Consider the following 20,133-nt stretch of genomic DNA (forward strand, 5'->3'; position numbering starts at 1 on the left):
ATTAGTTTCATTTTAGTATCAAACCTAGGTACTCTTTAAACCTTTATTTAAATTGATTTAATTGAAAATCAATTCAGACAAATGGAAATTTGCTTAGTTGGTAGGTTTGCTGTGGCGGGGCAAACGTAATAAAAGACCAAAATTTTAATCTTTGATACTATTAACATTGTAGTTTTTATTTTTGATCCTCATCAACATTTCAACATTTTCAATGATTTGTATTCAAAATTTAATGTAGAACACGAAAAAAGTGACCATCTACTTAAATCCGTTTGCAGGTAATTGAGGAATTGCTGTATTGTGTTTAAAAACATGGTTATTTTAGAACATATAAAAATAATTCTTTGGAAAGCCAATTTTTACACTTGAAACCTCTTATATGCATCATCACACTTCATTTACTTCGAACTTACACCACCAAATGTTTGTAACAATGATGACCAGGCATCCTGTATAATTCTAAACGGCTTAAGATAACATTTTGGAAATTCAACATTTGTATTATGTGATGACTTTTCTAGCTTTTAAAAGAAATACAAATCTGGCCCCATCCCCCTTAGGGAAAATTCTTTGCAACTCCAAATTTTCAAATGCAGATACCCATGTTGTGACCCCTCATTTTAAAGGTCTTGTTAAAAAAAAAAACGTTTGGTGTCATTTTTTAGACCAGCCTGTAAATAACGGTGGTCTAAATCCTTTAAAAACCAGATTGACGAATGGGAAAAAACTATTTTTAAAGAATTTAAGAAGTCGTTTAAATTATTTTTGAGTGTTTTAAGACTTTTTCAACACACTGTATATGACTTGTTTTATAAGCTGTGAATCTTTTGCTTGCATTTTCTTGCTGGTTAGTTATTAAATGTAATTAGTTCTTATATGGAAACCCATAATTTTAATGTTTTAATATTAAAACTACAGTTTAGGTTCTTAACGAAAACTATTTGAGGAATCGTTATTTTAGAGGAAATTGTTGGTGCATTTTCTTCAATCACTGTGTACGCAAACCTCACTCATATTAGAACCATAGAATCATTATCTAAGCATATTATGATATTAATTACTTATAAAAAAACCATTAACACCTGATCTGAACCCATTCAGAGTGTGGTAGTCCTGATCTAAACCTAAATTTACTGTGAACAGTAATATAGTCTAAACTGTGCATCAATAATGGAGATATCTTTCAATTTGGTGAAACCTCACAACCATCACAGCATTACGCACAAACATTTAATTTGAGGGCCGCATTTTTTCATTCATAACAGGTTACTATTTTATAACCGTATGTCGTTCAGTTTAAGCTTTTTAAATCTGTTAAAATTTGCTTTATTCCTTACTTAATTTATCAAATTGAAGTAAAAAAGATTGAAATATATAATAGGGGGTTTATTTATCAGTTAGGCATCCTCAGTATTAGATAAATGAACATTGTATTTTTATCAGTTGCATTCGAGTCTAAATTAAAATGGATAAATGTTGATATAGAAATGGGCAAATAAAAACAGCGTAAACGCAAGTATTTATTTAACATAGGATTATTTGTAAACATTAGCCTAAATTATGTTTAAGCTAAATATTTAAAGCTATTGAAAGACTTTATACAATACTACATTACTTACATTATTCGTATTTACGGGTTGCAATAAATGAGTGTTTTGTAATAAAACAAATACAGTAAACCTTACTACGACATTTTTGTGAACATTAAAAGAGATAAATCTTTAAATGTTTCAGTATTATTGAAATTTAAAAAAGAGAAGCAAAATTTCCAAATTTAAAATGGTGTCCCCTACAGTAAATGATTAATTATTCCTTCGTATAAGTATATAAGTATTACTTTCGTTCTGAAGCTAAATTTTCTAACTATGTACCTTTACGAAATATCATGTTTAAAAATAGATTTCATTTGCAACTCTTTATACAGTTTAGTTTCACGTTAACTTCCACTTTCTATTGTGTTGGACTCAGTATTCCCGCTAGCTTCTGTTGTTGTGACAGCTGTGGATGAACTGTCTTCCGATGGAGAAGAGTCCTCAGAAGAAGTGCTTTCTCCAGTAGAGGATGACATCTCTTCTGTAGAAGATGGTGAAGCTTCCGAAGATGACGATGACGATTCTTCTGAGGATGTTGAAGACGAACCTTCCTCTGAGGATGAAGGTGAAGATGTTTCCGACGATGGCGATGATGATTCCTCTGCAGAAGGTGATTTTGCATCTGAGCTCTCTTCTGAAGAAGGTGATGACGTTTCCTCTGAAGAGGAGGATTCTGTAGCTGGTGAAGCACCATCATCCGTAGCTGCCGATGAACTTTCTTCAGAGGACGACGATGAACTCTCTTCCGAAGACGGGGATGAACTCTCCTCCGAAGAAGGGGATGTAATCTCCTCCGTAGAGGGCTGATTTTCTTGAGAAGCAGGAGTTTCAGGAGTGGTAACTGAATCTGATGTCGAATCCTTGTCTTTGGAATCTGCCTCAACAGAGGCCGTAGTGGTTCCCTCAGAAGACGACATTTTTTCTGAAGAACTCTCTGCATCAGGTTTTGAAGATTCGTAGGTTGAATCTTCATTAATTCGGTTGGAAATGGAGTCCGTTCCTGGCGCTACAAAGTAATTTGTGTTAATTTGCAATTGAAATAAACAAATCAAACTAAAGATGTTTCCTAAAGTTATGGTACTTATTTTAAAAGCTTATAACATCCTAGAACAAGCTTTTTTTTATTTATTATTAATATTAATGTTGATATACTTTAAACGGACTAACTAAACAATTAATGGACTAACTAAGTGACATCAAATGGTTGTTAATAAGTCACGATATTTGCGGAAGAACACGAATGAAGTAGACATTAAAGATCTTGTGTATAAATCACAACTTAAGTCCGTTGGACGATTAGCCGAACAGACTTATCATATTTAGGATGCTTAAAACTCTAATCCAATAAATTTTCTAATATGTGTATATCTTATATATATGCAACTCTGAATCTTTGTAAAAAAGGCTTATGTGATCTGTTAACCGGCTATGTTAATCCCTGTTAACCCCTGTAGACCGATTACGTTGATCCCTTAGAGGTTAATCCTGACAAACTTTTCTAAATTATCAAACCAATGACTAAAGAAAGGGGACATCCTCAGAATAAGAATATTGGAAAGATCGAAAGAAAGTTTTCTAGAATCTTGACTAAGTCAAGTCCTTTATAAGTCTTATAAAGGAAACTCAACTATATTCAATGAAATTAGGAGTGACCAAGCTGGTTTACACAACAATAATTAATACCTTTAAGAAATTACGTAAAACATTTGATTCCAGAAAACTGACACATAACAATGTATTAATTTTCATGAGTCAAATTGATGTAATATCAAATACCAAGACTATTTAACAACACCCAAACAACAAAGAATAATACATTTTTAGGCTAAAATACATAGTCATAAAAATTAAACCAGCTAATAACTTTTAAGCTCAAAATGCAATGATTATTACATTTTCGGTATCGAATAAGTCCATTTCATCTTTAAAGCGCCTCTTGTGGGACTTCTCGTATACTCAACTAACCAAACATAAGACAAAGGCCTAGCCCTGTTTGCAAACGTTTTTATAATTTGCTTAAGTTTTTTAAACAAATTATAAACTGATTTTATTTTAAGTTAATTTATATCTAGATTTGGTACTTACGTATTATACGGAGGCCACTTATTTTACAGCGCGCTGCGGCGGTTAGGTTAGGTTGGGTTATCATAAGTTTTTATGACTCATCTCGTATAGTTCGATTCATAACGAAACTAGGAAAGTTCTACAAACATATTTATGATAACCCAACTTAACCCAACCGCCGCAGCGCGCTGTAAAATAAGTGGCCTCCGTATAATACGTAAGTACCCTAGATTTCTACCTTTTCCTGTAAGTGGGGCTTTCTTAGGCAGCGATCCTTGAGGGGGTATCGCCGGGGCTACAAATGGTCCAACAGGACCTCCAGACGATGCACTGGGTAAACTGGGCCCAGGAGGAGATCCTGCAAATCCTCCGTTAAGCCACCATGGCGCTCCTGTAGGACTTTGTGGGGTCTGTCCTCCAGAAGGTGATGCGGGTCCCTGGAGAGGAGGACCAGGATACGGACCCTGAGGGATTGCGGGAGGGTAAGGTCCTTTCGGAGAACCATTCACAATTGACCCATCTCTAAACGCGTTTCTATAATACCAGTCGTAGTATCTTTTAAAAAACTCATTATATCTGTTGAATGAGTCAGCCCTGTAGTAATCCAAGTTACCGAGGTGTGTTTCGACTGGTGCAGCTTGAAAATTGTTGTAAAACTGAGCACTTCCTGATCCCGGAAAGGCTTCCAAAGGACGGTATTTCGTTGCTGCAGGTGTTAGCTTTGTATGATCAGCGGCTACAGTTCTGGAGCCGGGTGTTCCGCCCCAATATTCAGTTTTCGTCAGGGAATGCGGATATTGGTAGTTTTTCTCTGGCGATCGATGGTATTGTTGAACGTAGAAGTTGGAGCCCCATTGCTTTACGGATGTATAAGTGGGGTTACTTTGTTGAGGAGAGAATCCCAAGTTTGTCCCAATCGTTGGCACTCCGTAAACTGCATGAGGGGTTCCTGAAACAAGCATTCTACCATAAACATAATATTGAATACTCTTTGATATCAGTAAATTTTTATACAGCGTGTAAATTAAGTCTTGAAACAAATTTGTATTTTTTAAACCGAAATAGATAGAAATATTCTGTTTGTGGCGTTGATTGTTAACAAAGCTTCCGTAATTTTTTACATCAAACATATTTGTTTACAACGCTAACAGGGTAGGGGGTAGGGGGTGACTCATTTTTTTCAAATAGCAACCCCTATTGAGTGACACCTTATGTTGAAGGATTTGTCAAAAGAAACACAATGACGCAAAACCGAGGTGGATATCTCATCCCTAGGCAAAATGGCAGGTATCCCAAAATTTGATTTACTGTATGTGAAAAAGCACCAATTTCACAAATATGGAAACAAATCTGTATTTTTAAAACCGAAATAGATAGAAATATTCTATTTGTGGAATTGATTGTTGATATAGGTTCCGCAATGTTTTATATCAACAATATTCTTAAACCACTTTAACAGGGTAGTGGGTGGTTATTTCTTTTAATAACAACCCCTATTGAGTGACCCCTCATTTTGAAGGGTTTGGCAACAGAAAAACAATGACGCAAACTCGAGGTAGTTATTTCATCCCTAGCCTAAATAGTGGGTATTCCAACATTTGATTTAGGTATGTGAAAAAGCACCCATTTTGGAATACCCACCATTTCTAGGGGTGAGATATTCACCTCGGATTTGCGTCATTGTGGTTCTTTTGACAAATCCTTCAAAATGAGGGGTCACTCAATAGCGGTTGCTATTTGAAAAAAATAAGTCACCCTGTTAGGGGTGTGAAAATATTTTTGATGTATAAAATTGCAGAAAGTTTGTTAACGCCCCAAACAGAATATTTCTATCTATTTCGGTTAAAAAAAATTGAGATTTGTTTCAAGACTTAATTTACACACTGTATAATTTACAAATTGCAGTATGTAATTTTAACAGTTGTTTAACTGTTGAAAACACATATAAGAGAATTAAATAAATATTTGACTGACAACATAAAATTACCTCATACAGAATTATCGCCTGATGTCCAATCGTGTCAACTAATTATTTCATGCTTTTGCTCCACAAGATACAAAGGGAAAGTGTCAAAGAAGAAGATCTTTTAAGTTTTAACCTTCATTATGGATGCGATACTTCCTGGTGTGGATTAACATCCACACTAGTGAGTACTACGACTATCCCAAACTATCCTAATCAGACCAATTCGTTAATACCAAGGCAAATATGTGGTTCGGATTCCAATATAAGCGGTATGTCCCTTAGATGCCATTGTATGGGCATTGTATTAAAAGCTGTGTCTAGGGAATATGTTGGCCTTAGTCACTATTAAGACTACAAGATCGCACCACTCATCCTACACTCATCCTTCACTCATATTTGGGTTACATTAAAATACGGACATAGTGGCGTCGCCATATTAAAAAATTGATAATTGATACTGGGCCTGTTCTAGTATTCGTGATAAATTGTAGCCAGTATGAGGATGGACATGGACGTACAACGTTTAATAAGGTTACTAACAAAGAGAGCTGGTTAATATCAATTAATCATTTCTGTTGATTTAACCAAGATTAACTGAAAATACAGTAGCAGCTTATACGCCTCATAAACCAACAAATAATCATAAAGTAAGGGATAAAATGGATGACTATTCGGTATCCATAAGGCAATGGTTTTAGTCAGTAATATTTCCTGTCTTTAAACTTTTGATATTGCAAAGTTTAACAGATAATACTTTATTACAAAGCTATAATTGTGATGTTAATTTCCACAACATAGATTTAAACACCAGTAAATCCACCTATCCACCAATGTTTAAATCGTAGTAGAGTGGGATTGTTATTGTCATTAAAGAGGATGCACTAATGTTGTTTACTAATGTGTCTTGAGATAATCCAAGCGATTTCATACACCACATCAAATAAGTGGTGGAGTTTTAAACCTGACAGAAACAAATATTGCCTTAAAAGCATATTTTAATAAACATTTTCATAGTAGGTTTAGTATGTCGTATGCATCTTCAAACAACTATACTGTAAACTGAAAATAAGCCACCTTAAAAACTCATGATAATATGGTACGTGTAAACCTGTTTAAGCTGTCGTTGTTTGACAAGTAGACCAATAATAGTATACCATTTCATTACTAGGACCGAAAGTGGCATTTCCGACGCGCGCTCAAGTTTCGTATGTGAGGCAAAGCCGAACACAGGAGAACCAAATTTCTCGTGCGAGGCAAAGCCGAGCATGTGAGCGTTATTTTCACGTACGAGGCGAAGCCGAGGACGGGAGTAATGCAGAAAGTGTCGGAAAATAGCTTTCAGTACGAGTTATGAACGATAATTTTCATCACGACACAAAAATACACACATACAGAATAACATATCTCAGTAGTATTAAAATAGTTTTAGACCACTCTTTATCATTGAAAATATACTTCACAACGTACATGGTTTCATAGTTGTAGATTTTTAGATAAGTATAATACTTCGTCACTTACTTGACTTGACTTAACATTTTGTAATTTTTACCAGTCTCTAAACTTTCTGTACTCCTTTTCTTATCTTTCTCGTTATTTAGTTTGTTAGGTGATTAGTTACCTCTGAAGCTGTTTTCATCAAATCATCAGTAATGTTAATATACTTTGAGTAATTTCAAACATACACTGTGCTAATAAAAACATAGCAAAACAAACTAATGCCTGTTTCTGTGTACATTTAGATTGTGCAACAATAAAATCAGCTGATTTAATCATTAAAACAAACCAACAAAAACCAACGACAAAACACTACCGCGCATAGTGGATAAATGGAGAACTAATCTAGGAAAGAATCGGCTGATCGTTTTTCCCTAGCTCTAATAGAGCTTGGGAAACAACTACTTTCTTTCATATCAGGTGTTATCGAAAATAGTTACTTTCGGTAAGGAGTGATGAAAAGATTTTATTCCAAACGAAATTCGTGATTGACTTGATCAAAGAGGGATGGATTGTTTTATTTTTACAAACCTTGTACAATTTACAATTTATGATTGTAGACTATTAACATGTATGAGAATTGTATTTTAAGAATTGTATGTTGGCACCTTTTAATTCTGTGGTCGCTGGTTGGCACAGAAAAGTTATTCACTTTGTAGAGAAATATATTAAGGTATTCTGGACCTACTACTAATAACTAAAATATGTACTGTATTAGATTAAAATATCACCGCCTTAGCAAGCCTGCATACTATGTGCGATTCGCCTGATTTTCAAAAAAATATCTCCACAAAAAAGACATATTTATTACTTATTTGAATGGCATTTGTTTACCTAGTACTTAGGTTTACTGCTACAGGGAAGGCGATAAAATGTGTTTTTCTTTTGTAAAATGTTAATAGCTTAGTATAAAATAAATATTTTTCTCAAATTAGATCAAAATATTTTTAATTTACAGTTTTACTTAATTTCTTAACTATTAAAAGCATAATACTTGAATAAGCTATTTGTTTTGGAAATATACAAAATGACTTGGATAAGCTTGTCTGTGCGGATATGTATGAATTTGAACGGGCATGTTTGGCCTCTGAAAGACCTCAAAACCAAAAGTGTATAATAATGAGTATTTATTATTATACAATTCTAACTAAAATGAATTACGTAAAATGGGTTTATAAGTAAGGGATAACTGGTATTAAGATATAGTGTATAAAATAATATCTCTGGCCGTTTGGGTTACCTCCATATTATTGTTTGTTGGCTAAAACAATCAGCTGTTTTTTAGCTAACCAATAAGCGCAAATACTAAAATACACAGGAACACTATCCTACTCCTATAGGCCTACTCTTATATGAGCAATGTTTGCTTGTAAACTTGCTTGCTTGCACAAAGATATCGAAAATGACTTCGATGATTTCTTAAAATGTTGTCAATAATTTATTTCTGACCGACGCTGATCTGATCTTAAAAAGTGTTTAATGCAGTTTTAAATGCTGACATAAAATCCAATTAAGTAAAAAAGTTGAAAGTCAAAATCTTTTATTGCCATTGCCATTGACTTACGGGTTGCCAAGTAACTATGATGGTTGAACAAAATTACAAGGAAAAAGTAACCAAAATACGTTTAACATGTGTTTATAACTACAAAATAAAATTACAAAATACAACACAAAGGGAAAACATCTCTTGAGCAAAGATTACACTGAAGATTACTCGATATAGGTGAAAATAGTTTTTACTTGGCTCTCTCCTACTAACACTTAATCCCCGAAGTACTGAGGCAATTTTTAGCAAACTTTAGTTAAACAGTGAAAAATAGTCAAATTTAGTTGTAAATAAAACGTGAGTTCCCTTTACATTGCTTTTACAATGGAAATAAACTATAAAGAGGCTTGGTCCCCCTTGTACTGTATACCAATGCTACAATCCTCACAGTTTTTCAAAAACATCTCTATTTCTTTTCTGATTAGATAAACAGAGGAAATCACAAATAGATTGGCATGAATTACTTCTGTAAAGCAGATACGACGTGCTACAGTGCGAACATCTGATGAAAGGAAGCTGTACTCACCAGCGTCGACGTACCGGAAGGTAAGGATGAGAATCAGCAACATCACTTGAACGTAGGCGGGAGATGATCAGAGGGACATCGGTGGAAATGTTGATGTCGTTAGGTAAACTCACAAACAAGCTGTGGGCCTTTCTCTCTCCACTGACCGCGGGAAATAAATAAACTGTACAAGACTTGCGCAATGAAACTGAATCCCCTTAGGTTCTAAGTCCGCGTTATCAGTAACAATTAGCCACCTGCTTTAGGAAGACCAAAGCTTAAAGCTTTTTAGTAGTCTAAATCATATGACTTGGAATTAATAAAAAGTGATTGTCAAAAGTTTGCTGGAAAACAGATCTGTTTTGTAAAGTCATTTGTTAATCTATACATCAACGTCTGAAGTTTAAAGTTTCCAAATTAGCTCAAGAGTATTTTTACATCTACACACTTTATCTTAACGTTTCTTTCTGGAGACTCCCACGAAATTTATAGCTTGTAATCTATGTAAATACGAATTATACTTTTCATTTTAAGTTATCTATGAATAGGCCATCCTCGTTTGCCAGCTCGACTAAAAAAGTGTAGAAGTTTTTCGAAACAAGTACAGAATCTATTTGTCGGTTATAATTTGTGTTTTGTTCTCACTTTTAGGATATGGTGTATTACAAACGAATTACTGAACAACTATCATGTTCAAGGTTGTTTTCAACACAAATAATATCATAAAAGGTAAACCACTAACTTTGTACATTATCCACTATCATACATTACATTAACTATTTAGTTAATGTAATGTATGATAGGTTATTCATAGACATGGGTAAATGACGTCAAGGCACCGCAAGAGAGTAAACCACAAAATACCCGTTTGTGAGACTCAGAAACACCCTCACCTCGGGCTGATATTCACTTAGGGTTGACCTTTTACAATATATTTTTAGATTTTACCAACAAAATAACCAATTGTTATTTCTTGTACGATTTACACGTACTCCTGTCAAGAAATTGTGTAAGGCGGGTTTCACATATAATGTCTATACTCATTACGAATATAACATATTTTTACTCACCTCCCCCATGGTTATTAAGGTTCAAATAGTGTAAAATTGAACGAAATAAAAAATGGATAGGTTTTCAATATTTATTGAAAATGTATTACATCTTTCGTTCCCACACATACAGTTCATGAAAATCATATTCACTTTGTGTATAACAATTGTTCATTTTTTTTAGAAAATTTTCATTGAAGTTAGGAAAACGTAAACATAAACAATTAATTTTTGTACGAATAATTTTTTGGCTAGACATTTACATTCTCTTAATCCACGTGTGAAAAAAAAACTGCTTTTCAAGAGGAGAAAAAGGTTTCTCCATGACGATGTGTCTGTCCCATACTTGAAGGTCTGGTTTGAAGTACAGTCAAACTTGATTGTTATCCAGGGGGGTGAAAGAAATCACCCGGCTGGTAGTTGGGAGGCTTGTGAGGTATCAATTGTGGGTAAAGATCACTCTCTGATCCAGTATTTGTGAAGGTTTGCGAATCAGGATCAGCTGGAGGTCCTTCCCCAGCGTCTGTCCCAGACTGATAGTCGCTGCCCCCGTGGTATCCCGTGTAGTTAGTCGCTCCGATGCTGTCTGAGTCTGCAACCAGGCCAACAGCTTTAAAATCACCTTTCTATGCTAATTTACAATGATATATTTGGATATATTTACTGTATATGTGAACAGTTTGTGCTATCAGCATAATAAAACAAGGTCAATATCCTTTGGTTGTTATAAATAGTAGTTGTTTGCAAATTTTAGGACTCACGTGATATAAAGTACGGTCAAAATTAGTTTTAAAATAGTTATATTGATATATTCCGTTTTACATTCATAAATTTCAATGCGTATTTGCTATTTAAACTTGTTCATAAGTATCGAAAACTCATGGAACGGTATATCCAATTAATCACATTTTAGATAATCTCGAACCGAGGAACTTTAAGGGTAATTTGAAAGCTAATAAATCTAGAGAGAATAAATGTTTTTTACACTACGTACCTCCAGGAAAAGCTATAGCAGGAGGGTCAGAGCCAGAATATCCATTGTTCGAAACACTAGAACCACTTTGTGCCCCTGGAGATAAACCCACTGGGGAAATTGAAGAGGCGAACGCTGTACCAAAGAATCCTCCGTACAGCCACCACGGAGCGTGAATGGCTATCACCACACTGGGATTTCGAGGAGGTCCTGACGTACTGATGGAACTATAGTAGGATTCAGTCCCATTTCCGTATCCTATAGAGGTCCAGCTTGAAGTCATTGAATTCAACCCGTTGCAACCTCCTCCATTACCACTTGACGAATCAACACTCGTTTGTCCTGAAGCTGTGCCTGTACTCGTGGAACCCTGATTACCAGAGTAGCCACCGTAGTTACCCAAATACCCACCACTAATACTTGAGCTACCACCTCCAGAGCTTCCTGAGTTAACGGAGCTACCTGAATAACCTGAGCTACTACCAACACTTCCTGAACCACTATAACTGCCTGTATTACCACCAGAACTACTTGAGCCACCACTGAATTCCCCTGAGCCACCAAAAGTCCCTGAGCTACCTGAACTACCACCAAAACCTCCCGAACCACCAGAACTACCACCAACACTTCCTGAACCACTATAACTTCCTGTATAAGCCCCAGAACTACTTGAGCCACCACTGAATCCCCCTGAACCACCAAAAGTCCCTGAGCTACCTGAACTACCACCAAGACCTCCCGAACCACCAGAACTACCACCAACACTTCCTGAACCACTGTAACTGCCTGTATTACCACCAGAACTACTTGAGCCACCACTGAATCCCCCCGAACCACCAAAAGTCCCTGAACTACCACTAAGACTTCCCGAACTACCTGGACTACCACCAACATTTCCTAAACCGCTATAACCTCCTGTATTACCACCAGAACTACTTGAAACACCACTGAATCCCCCTGAACCACCAAAATTCCCTGAGCTACCTGAACTACCACCAAGACTTCCCGAACTACCTGTACTACCACCAACATTTCCTGAACCACTATAACTTCCTGTATTACCACCAGAACTACTTGAGCCACCATTGAAGCCCCCTGAACCACTATAACCTCCTGTGTTGCCACCAGAACTACTAACACCACCGTTGAATCCTCCTGCACTGCCAAAGCCACCTGAGTTGTTTCCAAGGTTAGCCGAATTATTCGATCCTTCCTCGTTGTTATTCGATACGCCTACGTTATTATTCGTGTTCGTATTCGAATTCGAATTACTTCCAAAATTACCAAAGCTACCTGAATAACTACTAGAACCACTTGTGGTACCAGACGAAGTTGAAGATCCTGGTTTATATTCTATCCATGGTCCGGTATGGGAACCGGTTGACGAACCTCCGACAGAAGATCCAGATTGTGTTTGAAAACCGGAAGAATATCCAGATCCCAGTTCTGCCTCATTTCCAGAAGAAGAGCTACTCGAGGATACAGACGAGCTACTGCTAGTGGCAGCCGAGCCGGATACAGCTGATGCAAATACACCGTTGAGCCACCAAGGAGCACTACCACTTCCAGTCGAAGAGGATCCTTGCGAATATCCGGTCGTACTTGGAGGAGCTTCCGTTGAAGAAGTTTGTGGTCTGTACTCGTAGTTTCCTCCCGAGGTCGATGCTGAAGACTCACTTCCAACGCTGGGCGGAGTGGTGGGTCTGTAATAATAGCTTCCATTATAATAGCCAGCCCAACCTGAAGGCCTGTTTTCACATCCTGGTCTATTGTAGTTGCCTGAGTAACAACCAGTTGTGGTGTTGTTTGCTCCCACATTGCTGCTTGATGTTGGAGCTGGTCGGTTATGATAGTAGTAGTATGGGTAGTTATACCCTGAAGTACCATTCGGACTGTACCAGTATGAGTAGTATCCGGTCGGCTTTGATGATGTTTGTGCTGGGGACGTCCCTGGAGTGCCAGCCGCTCCTGAAGATCCTGTATAATATCCACTCGAGCCTCCAGCGTTGGAAGGTGCTGATTGGTTCCCGTAGTATCCGTAATATCCTCCTGAGTTCGCTGAAGCGTTTGCAGATGCTGTTTCTCCTGATCCTCCTGATGATGATGACTGAGCACTAGCCCCTGAGGCTGATGACCCCGAGCTGTAGGTCATTCCTCCTGCGGTCGCTGAGGCTTGAGCACTGGAGGTGGAGCCCGGGGAAGGTTTGCCATAGCCTCCGGCCCAGCTGGAAGCCCCTCCGTAGCTGTAGGCCCCTGATGGTGACGTGTGGTTGGCTGTTCCGACTCCAATCACTTGCGCTTGAGATGGAGGCCGCCATTCTCGGGAAAAGCCCGGATCTGGAATCAGTTAAAAGCATCTAAACTTTTGGGCCAATTAATTTTTAGATACTATATTTCTTAAACAATATAATTCTGACAACCATATATACAAATCACAAACGATCACGCTGTCAAAAAAGATATTAATTGATATTATAAGGCCTTACCTTAGAAATCCTGTTTTTTGCTAAAAAAAACTGTTAAAAAAACAGGATTGCTAAGGTAAGGCCTTATAATATCAATTATTAATATATAAATCCAGAGGCTAAAATGATTGAAAAAGATACATAAAACAATATCTTAACAGAAATATATGTTAAACTGCATTTCAATCCTTTATGTACGGAAAAATATTTTCATATTTTCGTACGATGGTCATGCATTTAGTAATTTCTAGTTATAAACGAAACTACTAAATCAGCTTTCAAAAAGTTAGCAACAACTAGAATGGTTTTTACCCAGTAAGTTTCCATTGCTGAATGGAAAACTTCTAATTAATTTCCCATTTTTATACAACTGTAAGTCGATGCTGTCTGTGGTTTTAAACTTAAAAATGCAAATACTCCTCAATATCCTTATAGATGTAGTCTTAATAACTTTTTAAAATTAAAGTTTCTTTTGAAATAATTTAAATAACGTAAAATACATAGGGAGTTATTTAGGGGATGGTAGAACATCAACAAGTTTTAGAGTATGTTGCATGTCTATGAATGATAATTCAACGCCAATCCATTCTATTTATCTATCCACAAAGTATCAGGCTATATCATCACACATACAACATGACCAAAATGTTTTCACGTGTAATACAGACTGCTGTACAACCATTACACAAATTACCAAACACTCTTGACTATTGAACTGTGGTGCAGAAAGGAAAATATCCTTTGCAAATATATATAACCCTGTTAAATATCATGTGACATATAATTAGATTCTTAATGAAAAGATATAGTTACATTAAAGTGCAAAAACATTAATAGTTTGTACACGTATGGAAAAAAACCAATGGCTATAACGAATGCATGGACGCGTAACCAAATTAACCTAGTTGATCAAATTGACCTAGTGTTGTTCTTTAAACAATGACTCGTTGTACTAAAAAATGGTTTTATAATTAAATAAGTTTACAATAAAACTATTTACCAGCTAAAACATGAGGAATGAAGAGCAGCAACAACAGCATCGCAAGGTCACTGAAACTGAACCCGCTGGCAACATTCGGTGGTCTTCAGGGAAAATCAGAGACTATTAAGATAAACATTCACATTTAGGTTCACTGACTTACTCACTGACTAACACTGCTTACTTATTACACTTAAGTATATACTTATGAGTGTGTAAGCTATGTATAAATGCAACTAAACAAACTGTACATTTAACGAAAAAACTTCCATAAAGGTATGTTCTATGATGAAATTAGCTACAATAACAAGGTTATTGTTAGCACACCGTGAAAACCCCATGTTGTGTGGGTGGAGATTGAACCTGATTAACTTATATAATTGGTATGAAATAAACTTTAGTAGAAAATATTTTCCATGGAATCCTTCAATAATTGCTTTCCTTGTTTTAAAATTCTTAGAAAGCTTGCCTTCAAGCGTTTCAATAAATCTTTCTCTGTTTTCCTCCCGAAACAGTATTATCATTATGTGATATTTGTATGTAAAATGTATCTTGTTTATGTTATTTTTAAAATATATAAGAAATATTTGCTATAGATAAGTTTGTTATGCCATTCATCCACAGTATTTATAAAAGTTATTCATCTCATCTACCGAACACAGGGTGATTTTTTAAGGCATACACTAACTCATAGGGTGGATACCAGCTTCCAGGTGTCAAGCTATTTTGGGTTGCATTTAAAGTGGTTTGAGGTCTATGTTTTGTGCTAATCTAACTATCACATATTCATAATTTATGGCACTGATACTAACATAGCGAAGGTTTAGGATAGAAGAAATGCTAGATGAGTGAAAATGAAGAATTTTTAGCTTAGTTACGTATATTTACGACCCTAATCTAATCAACTGGGAACAAAGTGTTCTACCGAACAATTACAATATCAAAAATCAAGCCTAATGATTTATACTACCATTCTCCTCGCAGAATTTTATTTTTCAGTGCTACAGCTTGGGTTATCACAGAGAAACGAATGACTCAACTAAAGAAAACATGAAACGAGCAAACTGCGAATAAAGTGTTAAAAGAAAAAGACCGAATTGATCCTTGACAAGGGTCATCGCATTGATGTAAGATATCATTGATGGATTAGGAAGAAAAACAATATATTTTAGTCATTGTCTTGATTGGTTTTTAACGATGTTGGCCGAAACGATCAGGCGATTAGAAAAAAACTGAAAGGCTAAATCACTCGCGAAAACCACCATTCATTTATTAATTATTTATTAAGTGAATTTCCCTATAGAGAAGTAGTTATTACCACTTCTTCATTTTTATAGCCCTAGAGGTCAAAAGCACTATTCTATCACGTCTATGATACGTCCGTGAATGCGATAACTAGAGTAATTTTTGTCCGATTATGATGAATATCTTTCTGTAAGATGTAGGGCGAGATAAGCTTGAATGAGTTCGCGAACCAACATGATCAGACCACGGGAACGGGGTTTTATGGGGTAACAATTGGTTTTCTCGTTTTTGACACTCAAACCCTCAACATAGAATTTCGCAATATAAACCATTTTACAGAGCTTTAAAAAAACTAATGATTTAGTATAACGCTGTCTTTTACCATTATTTGTTGCGCAGAAATAAAAAAAATTAAATTTAAAATAATTCAAATGTAATAACATCCCATATTATTCAGATTGGGAGATTGGTAAACAGTTGTAGTTTGCTTGATTAAGGATAGATTTTGATCAAACTTAGCCAAATTTATTGAATTTATACTAAGCTACTAATTTACTAAAACACACTTTATTACCCTCCCTGTAACAGGAAACCGCTAATGTTATTTACGTTTATATAATTGATCTAATAATGCAAATGCAGATTCTTATATTTTGCAGGTTTGCTGCGGTGAGAGTATATAATACAAGGTGTTTCAGAATTCGTGCCGGATATTTTAGGGTAATATTACCAGGTAAGAAAAATATCAAAATATCATAAGTCCTTAGTTACTCACAAAGCGTCCATTTTGTTTTTTCACTTATTAATTATTTTCAAAAGTGGTAAAAGATACGAAATTGAAACTTTGCACAAACATCTTACTGTCTTTAAAATTCAAACAAAACACGCAAACTTTTTATATCAGTTGTGGTGAAAGTCAACGTACTTGTTTCCAAACTAATCAGCTGATTTTATTGTTGTCTGAATTTGTTATTGTTTATTCAATGTAGTCAGTTCCTCTAACTTTTTAAACTCACTTTTTAAATGTTACACACTCAGTGTAAAAGTTAATAGGAACTGACTACATTGAATAAACAATAACATCTTCAGACAACAATAAAATCAGCTGATTAGTTTGTAAACAAGTACGTTGACTTTCACCCCAACTGATATAATAAAATTGGGTGTTTTGTGTGAATTTTAAATACAGTAAAAAGGTGTGCAATTTTAAAGCCATCCTAACAATAGATAATTGAAAAAATACATTTTTTGGGGTTATGATTTATTTTATTATTGTTTGAAATAATCTAAAATCGCTTAAAAACAACTTGCAAGGCGGACGGAGACTGATGCATTGTTGTGGCAGACTTCAGCTGCATGCCTCGACATGCACTACAACTAACCTCCAGCGGTCACGTATTACTAAAGCTGCCATAATATTCCGTTAATATTCGTCTAATCTTAAAAAATAAGGTGTCAATCAATTTGTAATTAAATTGTCTTGAAAAAGTTAAATCGTAAAAAATTGGTAAAATCAACGGTTTTTGAGTTATTTAAGAAACAAAATTTTAAATGGCTGCATTTTGTGTTATGTATTTTAAAAATTGTCATAATTTTGTTGGAGATTTGTCAAGTTGTCATAAATTGTTGTGCAAAGTTTCAATTTCGTATCTTATACCACTTTTTAGAAAACAATTAATAAGTGAAAAACAAAATGGTGGCTGTATGAGTACCTAACGAAAAACTTCCGGACAATTTAAATATGATATTTGGATATGGTTCTTACCCAGGAATAATACCCTAAAATATCCGACCGAATTCTGAAACATTTTGTATATTTGTATCCAGAATTGTAAGGCGTAAGGTGTTGTTTAGTACTAGAAATCTTTACACTGATCTTCGTTGTTAGTACATCATAGGATTGTCCCTGAAAAATAGTAAAAGACAGTGAAATTGTTTGATTGTTTCAATCAATCATCACACTATAGATGTTGTTTGTAGTGTTTCATCAGCTAGATTTTGTAACGGGTTCAACATTTCGCGAATAGATCATAGGTTAATATCATACCTAATTTGAGATTTTACCTAAACAGAAATGTTACCTTAAATAACAACAACAAGTACATTCACCTTAAACTAATATGAGCATCTCGACATTCAGCCAAAGGCATTTACCTCACAATGTTCTAATAATTGTATTTACGTACTCTTTGTAATCTACTCTTAGTCCTATACTCTAAAACGAGCAAAGTCTGTTTGTCTATCTGTCTGTCTCTCTGTCTGTAATATATATCTCGAAATCCAGCGGAAGGATTTTGACAACATTTTGGAATTAGGGACTTACAGCCTTAAAAACATGATTGACGACAGCCACTACCTCAGGAAAATTCTTATTTCGCTACACTACTCATTTGAAAATTTAAAAATTTTACATTGGCCTTATAGGTTGCCAAATAATTATGTTGGTTGAACAATATAACAGGTAAAAAGTAAACAAAAAACTCTTAACATGTGTTTATAACAAGCCATCCACAGTATACTAGCAAATTACAAAATACAGTACAAAGTGATAAACATTTATTGAGATTATACTGAAGATTACTCGATATAAGGGAAAAAAAAGATCAAGTCAGTGTTGATGGAATGATGAGTGTTTACGTGTTGGTGCCGTTTGAGTGCACTGGCGTCAACTCAATGTTTCACTCTTATTTAAGGGTAGATTTTTCAATTCGATTCTTCAAACTAATAAATATATTTTTGAACTTAAATAATAAAAGCCAAAATTAGTTGAAAATAAAACACGAGTTTCCTTTGCTTTTACAGTCGAAATAAACTATACCAAACCATGACTCGGTCATCTGGTACTTTTTTATAATTAGGAAAAGCGAAGTGTACTATTAATTTTAGCTATGCCTTTCGCCAAGGATGGTATATACCTATAGATGTGGAATACCCGGGTATAAATAGCTGTGGTTAAATACCCATTTCCCATAAATGCCCTGCTCACAAGTTTTAATTTAGGATTTTCTCATTAAATATTACTGTGATGTGTTTATTATGTAAATTTTAGTTTATTTGTTCAAATTATTAGAAATGTAAAACATGTAATGCATATTACGTGGACATTTACTATTACATTTAGATATTTTAGGAAGGTAACCAAAATCCTAAATTGCATATAGTGAACTAACAGATGTATTCGTATAGGCTGATTTATATGGTATATTGAATAAGCTTATTTGTAACAAACACTGTTTGATGTTTGCATTGGAACCTCCTTAATTGAAACTAGTTCAGAGTCGCATATTGCAATAGGCCTGTTTTATTGTCACCGCTGTCTAGCAACTATTTATTATTATTGTTGCTGATTCTTCTGAATATTTCTTCTCATAACCTTAAAGTTGTAGTTTGTTGAAGGTTAGTGTGTGTGTATTGGGTATTTTTGTATAATGTGGTGAAAAACACATTATTTTAATACTTAAATACTTTTTATTTAAATGGCAACCATACAAAGTAGATATTTTAAGCCAAATATGAATGGAGATGAGTGTAAGATGAGTGGCGCGATCTTGTAGCCTTGTTAATTTTATTTTACAGCACTAAGGCAAACATATTCCTTAGATACAGCTGTTAATTAATAGCCCATACAGCTAATGGCAACTAAGGGACCTACAGTTTATAGTGGATACCGAAACACATTTTTGCCTTGGTACTGACGAATTGGTCAGGATAGTACTGCGGATAGTCGTAGTACTCACTAGTGCGGACGTTAATCCACACCAGGGAGTACCGCATCCACAGCGCATGCCTATACATATTCACAGTATTTAATAGCGTTCGTACCACGTGCCGAAATGGTCTTGCCGGCCCAAAATTGAATTGGTTTGGATTAATTGTCTGGAATTGTGAAATCAAGCATTTCACAGTTCAACGCAAAGGTAAATATTGTTGTTCTCTCATTCTGCCATGGAGACTAATCAATATTTACTTTTAAAATCCTCACCTCAGAGGTTTGGACGTCCACAGGGCGTAGCCCGAGGGGAACTCAGGGAGGTGAATAGGCCTATGTAATTTCTACAAGCCTTGAACACGAGGAGAACTTGTATTTAAAAACTCTCAATCCAAAAGATATAGTTGAATTAATTAAATTTAAACTCTTATGAATCATAATTTTTTAGTTTTTTAATGGTTTCTATCAATTGTCAATGATTTTAAGACACCAGACCAAAAAAGAAAATGAACCCCCTTTTCTATTTTTAAGGATTTTAATTTAATT

General features: G+C 35.2%; 1 protein-coding gene across 1 annotated transcript; it reads right to left on the reverse strand.

Moving 5' to 3' along the window:
• Positions 1-1,936: 1,936 nt before the first annotated feature.
• Positions 1,937-14,694, reverse strand: LOC128989268 (uncharacterized transmembrane protein DDB_G0289901-like). Its single transcript, XM_054411146.1, has 5 exons — positions 14,655-14,694; positions 11,211-13,526; positions 10,626-10,808; positions 3,895-4,605; positions 1,937-2,598 (listed from the first exon to the last, which is right to left on the reverse strand). The coding sequence occupies exons 1-5, from the start codon at positions 14,692-14,694 to the stop codon at positions 1,937-1,939; spliced, it is 3,912 nt and encodes a 1,303-aa protein (XP_054267121.1).
• Between the last annotated feature and the right edge of the window lie 5,439 nt (positions 14,695-20,133).

This window comes from Macrosteles quadrilineatus, unplaced genomic scaffold (genome assembly GCF_028750875.1).
Source record: "Macrosteles quadrilineatus isolate MER2022 unplaced genomic scaffold, UCM_ALF_1.0 Scaffold_3__2_contigs__length_128488019, whole genome shotgun sequence".
Taxonomy (NCBI): domain Eukaryota; kingdom Metazoa; phylum Arthropoda; class Insecta; order Hemiptera; family Cicadellidae; genus Macrosteles; species Macrosteles quadrilineatus.

Bases quoted from the DNA above. Each gene is read 5' to 3' on its own strand.
- LOC128989268 (XM_054411146.1), bottom strand. From the start codon at position 14,694: ATGCTGTTGTTGCTGCTCTTCATTCCTCATGTTTTAGCTG. The intron at 10,809-11,210 runs GTACGTAGTGTA...GCCTGGTTGCAG, and splicing joins TGCTATAGCTTTTCCTGGAG to ACTCAGACAGCATCGGAGCG. The intron at 4,606-10,625 runs GTGATTTCTTTC...TGCTTGTTTCAG, and splicing joins GCCTCCCAACTACCAGCCGG to GAACCCCTCATGCAGTTTAC.